General features: G+C 37.4%; 1 protein-coding gene across 1 annotated transcript; it reads right to left on the bottom strand.

Moving 5' to 3' along the window:
• Positions 1 to 5,831: 5,831 nt before the first annotated feature.
• On the bottom strand, positions 5,832 to 7,582 carry LOC110773373 (ethylene-responsive transcription factor ESR2-like). Its single transcript, XM_021977885.2, has one exon. It carries the CDS (start codon positions 7,441 to 7,443, stop codon positions 6,166 to 6,168), a length of 1,278 nt encoding a protein of 425 aa, XP_021833577.2. The 5' UTR covers positions 7,444 to 7,582; the 3' UTR covers positions 5,832 to 6,165.
• Positions 7,583 to 10,005: the final 2,423 nt, after the last annotated feature.

The raw sequence follows: 10,005 nt of genomic DNA, 5'->3' as shown, positions 1-10,005 counted from the left end.
GAAAACATGTAGACTCTAAATTCATTCAAACTCAAACATTCATTCAAAACCTGCTTGAAATTCATTCACCATTCACATCACAACATATTCAAATTCATTCATTCAATCAATCCTTTCAATTCAAACTAAAACATATGCATCGTTCATCATTCACATCCATCCAAAGTTTCAAAGTAAACCATATGCATCATTCACCATTTACAAATTACATCCATCATTCACCTTTTAAGTACAAAGTTTACAAATTACATCCATCATTCACCTTTCAAGTACAAAGTACAAAGTTTACAAACCTATCTTTTTAAGTGCAAAAAGTTTTTGTCAAAAGATAGGTTTGTTGAGGAATTGACTAACCTATCTTTTGCCGAAAACCTACTTCAATCTCATCAAAAAAGAGCTCCAACTCTAAAATATTTAAGTGAGCTCATCAAAAAAGGCTTCCACATCTAAATTTCCTACTGTCCAGCCCTTTTAATTAACAAACCTATCTTGTTATGTTCAAAAACCTACGTCAATCTCATCCAAAAAGAGCTCCAACTCTAAAATATTTAAGTGAGCTCATCAAAAAAGGCTTCCACATCTAAACTTCCTACTGTCCAACCCTTTTATGTAACAAACCTATCTTGTTATGTTCAAAAACCTACTTCAATATCATCAAAAAATAGCTCCAATATAAAATATTTAAGTGAGCTCCAATATAAACCTACTACAAACATACTATCCAGCCCCTTTACAAACCAATTCTTCATGCTCCCTTTAATTTTTGGTAGTAAGCATTAGTGGCCAGTGGCCACTTGTTCATTTACATTCCACTGCAAAGTTTGAATATCTACAAGAATAGAGAACATGTAAGACAAATTCAAATATACAAAGTTAAAACAGAAAATAATAATAATAATAAAAACATAACAGCAGTGCCTGATTCCATTTTCTCCAAAGCTTGATAAAACTCAAGCTCATCTTCACTTGGCTGCTTGTTGAAGTCAAAAGCCACTTGGCTTAGCCAATCCTTAGTGCAAAGAAGAGCCTCAACTGTTTTAGGAGTCAAAGACGCCCTAAAAGGATCCACAACCTTTTTTCCCATACTAAACGCAGCTTCCGAAGGCACACTTGAAACAGGGACAACAAACACATCCCTTGCAATCTTAGATAAAACTGGAAATCTTGGAGAGTTCACCAATCTAGCAAATCAAAGTATGCTATTTCTGGATCTTGAGCTGCCTCTAATAAATACTTGTCCACCTTATTCTTAATTTGAGCCACGACTCTATCTTTTCTTATTCTCACAAATTTTTTAAGTCTTGGATCATTGCATTCAACTCTTACCTACCCTCGACTTTCTACATTAGCCTCTGCAGTAGATTGGGCAACTGCTGGTTCCTCTTTCTTATAGGCCTCATACATTTGCATTAAGAGATCCTTCACCCCTTCTACCATCACAGTAACCTTCGAATCATCACTTTCTAACTCATCAAAGCTATATTGGACATAGTCCATTTTGTAACGGGGATCAAGCACCACCGCCACAATCAAAACTTGGTTCACTTCTTGAATATTACCCCAATACTTATCGAACTTCTTTTTCATTGAAGTTGCAACTTTTTTCAAAAAAATGTCTTCACTTACAATCATTGCATTCAACTCATCAACAATAGAAAGCATCTCACTGAATGGGATATTGGAAGTAACCGTCTTATATGCGCTAAATTTTAAGGTAGCCTCGTAAAATCTTTTCAAGAACTTCACGAAAGCTCTTGCATACTCCCAATCCACAACGGTTGGAGGCTTCAACTTTTTTTTAGTGCAGATTTCCCCTTCTTGAACCTTTCTTTTCTTCTTTTTCGGAATACCATCGTCATGATCACCACCACTTTGATGAAAGTAAGATGCATAGTCTGCTGCCTCCTCTTCCAACTTATCAAACCCTCTTTGCAACTTTAAGGCAGCTTCTAACATAAGATATACTGAGTTCCACCTTGTTTTACACTCCAAAGGAAATAAACCTTTGCTGTCAATTTTTTGCAAGGCCAAACAATGCCTAAATTTGTCCAACCTAGATGGGGACGACCTTGTATATACACAAGCTTTGCGAATACTCTTAATTGAGTCATGCAATTCACTCAGCCGATCAAAAACTATCAAATTAAGGATATGCGCACAACACCGCACATGTAAACAATCACCATCTAGCAAAAGAGTGCCCCAAAGCTTCAATTGCCTCTTCATATGCCTAATGGCCCCATCATTAGCCGTAGCATTGTCAAGTGTAATATTGAAAACTTTATCTATTCCCCAATCATGCAAACAATCCTCCACAAGTCTCCCAATAGCCTCACCTCTATGATTTGTAATTTGACAGAAATTAATGATTCTCTTATGCAATTTCCAGCTATCATCAATGAAATGGGCTGTCAAAGCCATATAGTTCACATTTTTCAAGGAAGTCCAAGTGTCCGTGGTAAGCGACACTCTTTGTGAATTTAGATTTAATACACTCTTGATTTTGACCTTTTCTTCTTGAAAAAGATCCCACACATCTCTAGCAATGGTTCTACGAGATGGTGGATCAAATCTAGGATGACACTATCTCATAAATAGCCTAAAACCGACACCTTCCACATGCCTAAATGGAAGCTCATCAAGTATTATCATCTTCACACAAGCAATTCTACTTCTTTCCTTACTATATGAATGCGGAACTACAGTTCCTTTGTAGTCAAATAAAAGAACTTTTTGTTTGTTCTCCTCTCTTAATGGACACCCCCCGTACATTTATCTCTCAAATGTTGCATCATTATAGATGTCCCATTTTTTGTGGGATCACATGCATAAGATGCACGACAATACTTACAAGAAGCTCTAGGTCCTATATTACCCCCTGGTTCAAATGATTCCTTAATGAAATGTTTCCATACCTCCAATGCTTTCCTAGTAGGCTTGATCTTTCCCGAAGTGGGAGGACGTGAAGGGAGTGTAGCTGCTTCATCCCCAACTACTTGTGGTGTATCATCTGTTGTGGGTGTACGACTAGCTTCCATATTTGACATTTTTAAGGCCTATAAAATGAAAAACATATTCATAAGCAAACTCATAAACATGCCAAAACATGTTACACTCCAAATGTAATAAACATTTACACACCAAACAGATTTTCAAAGCTATGAGTCAAAACTTTTACTTCTTTATTATTGTTTTTCAAAACATATATAAATTAAATCCATAGACTATAGATTAAAATTATTCACAACTACTTTTATACAAGTAAAGTAAATTGTAATTATATTATCAATTAAACTGCATAATCTTGACTTGAACAATAACCCAATTAAACTGCATAATCAAGCCTTTTACAGAAATTTGTTCCTTAATACTTCATAGTACACTAACTCATTCTATCTAATAAAGCTAATCAAGGATAACAATTGACAGCTAAACTAGTCTTGAATTAGAGGCTTTTATGTGTTCAGGCTTCAATACACACCACAGAATCACAGATATCTATAGGCTATAACAGTTACAATTTACAAAATAAAACACATATATAGGAAGGAAAGGAAACTTACCCTTGATTTTCAACACAAGTACTAGTTCAAAACTCTCCAATTTGCTAGATAAAATGTCTGCATATGCAAGAAGTACGAAAATTTGGGCTACACCAAAACCCCCAATAATTAGGGTTTATAACAGAAACAAAAATCACAAAACAAAAAAAGAAATTGTTGAGGAATGAACTAACCTTTGCATAGAGAAACCTTGTTTGAAAAATGAGATGAGAGAGTAGAATGAGTGATGGCAGACAGAGAGATGAGAGGCGTAGAGATGAGAGACTGAGAGATTGAGAGACTGAAAGATGAGAGGGAGGTGCGTGTGACTCAGGCTATGAAGAAGAGGCGCCGCCGACAATGCGACGGCGCCAAGTCGATGGTGAGTGGTGGTGACAATGTGAGGCTGAGGCGACGTTGAAGAGGCAAAGGGGAGGAGAGATGGATGAGACACGACTAAATTGGGATGATCGACCTAGATTAAGTTGTGAAGGGCTACGATATACTGTGCAAATGCGCACAGAACATAAAATCATAATCTAATAGAAATCAACCACGTGTATTATAATTATTTAATTACATATAATTTAACATACCCGATTCAATCTGGTTCACAGACGATTTTTAAAATTAGAAACCGGGACCGATTCAGTCTGATTCATGCACCATTAAAAATAAAAAAGTAGAGAAAAAAACCACACCAAATCGAACCGACCGGTTTTCGGTCCCATATGCCCAGCTCTAGTTAAAATCATCAACATTAGAAAGGCAAACACCGCGGGAGGCTTTGGTTGAATGGTAGTTCCCCAAAAGCTTTTCAATGAAGGGTTATATTGATAAATACTTACCAGTACTTATAGCCCATGAACAGAACACTCACTGTTCATGCACCCGATAAGTCCAACCCTCTACGTACTGGTCCATCTTCTATTGATCTCAATTATTAACCATACTTAAGCGTTTAATTAAGCCCCTAGTTGTGGGGTAAGGCTCTTCCAATTATGCTTTAGTAGTGAGGTATCCCATGCATGTAGGCCTAGGACAAATCAATAAGCTCTCATTGTACTTACGTGTCAGTTATGCCTTAATTGTTATAGTTCAATTCTTATTTTCATTTCAAACATGTGCGTATATATCTACATACACATGCATCTCAAATTATACAAAATTCCCAAAGCTGACTTTTCAACTTAAGTACTTGTTGGATCTCCCTTTAGGTATATTTGGCAATATTATTATATTATATTTGAATTATTTTAACTTGAGATCTCTTTCAACAATAAAAAAATAAACGAGCGCTGCCATTGGTTGGTATATCTTACTACATTAATCTAAGACTACATAAAATGACTTTATAATCATTTGCACAAATATGAAAACATGTTAATAATTATGTAATTATGTCAACCGTCCATAGCTCGGTGATAAGAGTATTTGTCTTCAGAAATATATGTAATTCTAAGTATATCCAGTCAACTAACAAAATCTAGAAAATTAACTAAAAGGCAACCAGCGAATTTTCTTTACAGGACAAATAAATACACTAATAATAAAACCAAAGGTATTAATTAGAGAGACTTCAATTAGTCACAATAAAATTGGATACCCCTGTGGCATCTCCTCTGGAACAATTAGAGGATAGTGTGTGCCTCAAAGAAGTATGATCTTGTTGAGCACAAAATTTAAAAACAAAAACGATACATAACCCAAGCGACATGCCAATATTTAAGTGTGGTGGTGAGAACATTTGAGACTGCATTATCTACACAGAGAGGAGAAGAGGCAAAGTAAGAGGGTTAGGTGAGTTGTTCTAGAAAAAGGAAACAGAGTTCAAAAGGGTAGAGGCTAAAGAAAGACGCATAATTTTCTAGAATTAAATGGTGAGAGGACCACAATATCTTGTACAGTAAAAAACTAGATGATGCTACCTTATTCCTGTGCCTATTGAACGCAGCAAGTACTGGAAACTTGGGCAGTGGTGGTCGGGACTCGGCTCAACCCCAAAATTTTTAATCCCACCTGATGTTCACTTTCATCACACCCTCCCTCCCTACTAGGGTTTTCACAAAACTACTTTGTATGACATTTATGCCCCTCCCCTAAAAATTTCAAGAGAGCTGTTTTCTCAACACACGCGAATGCGATGCAAAATCGCTCATCCCCTTCTTTTTATAATTAAAAATAAACAAGGAATGAAAATAAGAGACGAAAAGTCCAATCATAGCATTGCAAGATGAGATTTCCAAGGTCAACTGTAATTCCCTAAACCCAAGTGAGCAATTATCACAGTTCAGAAATGCATCTCATCGCTTCTCGCATAAATCAATTCAAAACTCAATATATAAAAGCAAACATGAGCTCGCATGACAACAAGTTCTTACATATATATATATAATTGATAATCTAAATCAAAACAAGACCAAAACCCATAGTAAATAGTTTCCATTACTCTTCTTCCTAAGAAAACAAAAACCCTAAGGTCAGGAGAAGAGGAAGATACATGCAAACTCGTTAGATCCATACTTTCTTTCTAGCTATCTAGCTCTAAGCTTCAGCTACCTCATCGAACTTCAAAGCATAACTTGCATCGCCCATCACTCAAGAGAGATCAGTCTCTCAGGCTTCAGTTCTGGACCCTGGCCGCAAAACCACCCATGAACTCAGGATACTGGAACATGTTATTATCGACCATGGAGTAATCTTGGCCGCCCAGCTGGACGTTGATAGGCACGTGATCATTGTAAAACGGTACGGCCTGCGTCGTCGGTGATACTTGTGGTTGATAATCCATTCCCACACTGAAACTGTTTTCAAGCTGCTGTGGCTGGGGCAGCAATTCTTCGAAGTTATAGCATACACCTCCATGCTGATGAGGATGATTCTTTGTCGGCCCATCAAAGGGAGGAGCTTGATTTGTAGACACAAAAGAGGCCTGGCTGGAACTTGAAGGAATGTTGTTCATACTATGGCCACCATAGTCAGCTGATTTTGGAGGGTCCATTGACTTCTTGGAGGTGGGTTTTGGAAAGAAGCGGTGAATGACCTCTTCTAACAACCCAGAATCAGATGGTTCCACAGCAAAGAAATCTGAATGATCGTCATGGGTGGTGGGTTTGGTGGAAGAAGTAGTAAAATCCATGAGAGGAACGGTAGTAGCTACAGTCATGGAAGATGATGAGCCAGTACCAGTAGAACTGAAATTAGGACTTGCTGACATATTGGTTTCATGAAGTTGACCACAGCTGGTAGTGTTGACCAAAGCAGCTGAAGAAGAGGAGGAAGAAGAACCACTGATATTGTACGGAAACTGGTTATAAACCGGAGATGGGTTTGGTGAGGAATTGATGAAGTTCCTAAAGAAGAGCATGTTCAAAGAAGAGGCAGCAGCGTCATTATTATTAGCTGTTGAGTACTGAGTTAACGGCGTTACAGACGGCCAACTCGAAGAGTGGCCAGCGCCGTAGCCGTTGCGGCTCTTCACGGACGGCTGAGATTGCTTGTGGAAGCTGAACGGAGGGAGGAGATGGTCGTTGACGGCGGCATGAGGAGGGGAAGACGGGTAGACAAAGTTGGTCCGAGCCTTGAGCCCGCGCATGGCTCGAGCAGCGCAGTCGTAGGCGCAGGCCGCTTCCTCGGCCGTGTCGAAGGTGCCGAGCCAGCGCCGCTCTTTGGACTGTGGGTCCCGGATCTCGGCCGCGTAACGACCCCACGGCCTTCGTCGTACGCCTCGGTATCTCATTGCGCCGCCGCCGGTGCCAGTGCCTGCGGTTGTTGTCGTGGTGTCTCTCAGCATGCGCTTGTTGGTCGGGGAAGCGGTGGTTGACTTCCTTGGTGGGTCAGAGATGGGGCCGGGTTCGGTGGAGCGAGTAAACCCGTTCAGCCTTCTAAATGCCTCTTCCATTCGTTTTGTGAAGTTTGAAGGAAGAATGAAATTGGCGTGTTTGTGATGGTGGAAATTGCAGAGTGGGGTGTTTGTTTTGGGTGTATTTATAGCTGAGGAAGGAGGAGAAGTGAGGAGGAGCTGGAAATTGACTGATTTTTTAATTTTAATTTTGATTTTTCATGCATGGAGATGGAGGCAAATTTATAGAGATGGTGCAACACAAAATTCGAAAAGAAAAGGCAGGGGAGTGTTTTAATTTTCGAGTTAAATTCCAACGACTAGGATCTTCTACTGGCCCAACGGTCCATGACTTGGAGGGCCATGATTATCTTCCCAATCTTTGTTTCTTTTTTTTAAGTTCGTCATTTGTCCTCTCTCTCTCTGTATTAATTAGATCTTACCCTTTTTGAACACTAAGTAATGGTTAATAAATATATTGGTACAGCTTGCTGTCTAATACACATTGGTGTAACAAAAAGTGGAGGACACCCACTTTAATTATTCCAAACTGTATCAATTCTACTCGACATTGTTTAATTTCTTTGAGCAGAAACTTGAATCCAATAGTTATTGCTTATTGGGGATGTATTCACATAAAAAAACCAACCACAATTTCTTTTTTATGGGCAATCAACGAATTTATTTAAGGGATAGTCACTATTATACTCAATATATGAGCCCAAATTATAAAAAAAAAATCATATATAAAATGAACTTTAAAAATACACCCAAAGCCTATTTACAACATAACAAAAAAGCTTTTAATTTCTTTTAATTTACAAAACAGCCATTGATTTCTTAAAACAAACCCAACCCTAAAACCTCATTAAAAAAAACCTAAAACACTCAATAGGGCATTAAAGTAATTTAATAATCAAAATTAAATTCAAAAGAGTCAACCGTCATTTATTGAATTTTTTTTGGGTTTGTTTATAGAAATTAAATGGTGTAGGGTTTATTTATATTATTAATGCTAAGAATGGATATATGACTGAATATATCTTTTTTTTATATACAAACGATATTCTATTTTAAGAACCAAAAAAAATAATGTTCACTAAATAGCCTTGGTCTATTTCCAAGAGCAATGAAGAAAAAGTTGGAAGTAAGAAAATGACTGATGGAGATGGTAAGATTTTAATGACATGGAGTAAAAATATAGGAGGTTTCTTTTCAACCTCAACGCTCTCTTTTTCTCTCAAAAACTGTAAAACGCTAAAACAAGCAAAAGAACAAAACACCAAATGAAACCCCCATTTCTCAAAATGGCACTTCGAAAACATCTGCACGTCTCCATCCAACATGCAATGAAACCATGAAAGAGCCTGGAGTTTTGAACAAGCATATAAAGTAGCTTCTGGCTTCTGGCTTCTGCCGTTGCTTTTTGCTTTTTCGTTTCTATTTTATAATCAAAAAAATTTCTAGGGAGTTGCAGAAGAAACTCTTCTTCTCTGTCCCTTGTTGTGATTAACATTCTGAATGATTACACTGGCGGCGCTCAGAATTTGTTCCTCCCACTTTGGCTTTTGTAATATTTTATTGCTTTCATGCATGCTACCAAAAAATTTCCATCTTTGCAACTTCGATCTGGTTCTGCATTAGTGATGGATTTAGGGTTTGAAAACCAAAGATCAATGGGGTCACATGGAGTTGTCTGATGTAGGGTTTTCATAGGTTTTCAGCGTCTGTTGGTTGTGAGATAGAGACTAAAGTTGTTTGTAAATTGTACTAATTTGAGTCGGAAAGAGAGAAAAAAACCCACATATGCTTAATTATATTTATTTTTTTATTCCCAATGTAACTCTCTCTATCCTAATTCCTAAGCTTAAACCTTGGTTAATATCCTGGAACACCAAAAGAAATGATGCAAAGGAAGGACTGACTAAACCTTTGGGCACCAGACAACTCGTTTGTCACACAAAACTAACCTCAGGTCTTAGCCGGAGAACCCATTAGGCCAATTCTTACTTTTTTCTTTTTCTGGTCGAAACACAATTTCATTAAAAAACAAAAGGGAAGGGCCAACTCTTACTATTTGTGCACCAGCTTTCAGGACCGCCCTCGTTGTAGCTAATCAAAGTAATTAAGCCCTAAAGAAGGAAATTAATGGCTTATTTAAAATGACAAATTCAAAGTATGATTAATGCATTCGTCGCATTCGTCACATTCACCATGTTCACTGTGAATAATAGATAGGGGGGCTCTTCTATATGAGACTAGCTAAGAGAGCAATGATTCTCCTACGGTCCGGGAAAAAACACATGTGCCTAACCATGCACAAATATATATTAAGTTTATGAATCAAATGAATAAATTATATAATATGTGATCTCAACAATGCAGATTTATGCAAGTTTTTATTTTTCCAGAAATTTTATGTGAGTAAGGGCAAAATCATAAATTTTTTAATAAGTGGGCTAGCTAAAATTATTATTTAAAATCTAGTGACATTTTTTTTGTACGTCTAGTTTCTACAATCTTCCTAAAAATAAAGTATATATTAAATCATATAAATCACTCTAGTTCATCATTTCATTGACTAATTTTCAATAAGTTTTTATCTTTTTATATAAGCGACAT

The sequence above is a fragment of the Prunus avium genome, chromosome 1 (genome assembly GCF_965620075.1).
Source record: "Prunus avium chromosome 1, drPruAviu1.hap1.1, whole genome shotgun sequence".
In the NCBI taxonomy this organism is placed as follows: Eukaryota; Viridiplantae; Streptophyta; class Magnoliopsida; order Rosales; family Rosaceae; genus Prunus; species Prunus avium.
Note: the sequence above shows the minus strand (reverse complement) of the source record. Positions and strands in the feature narration are given on the sequence as shown.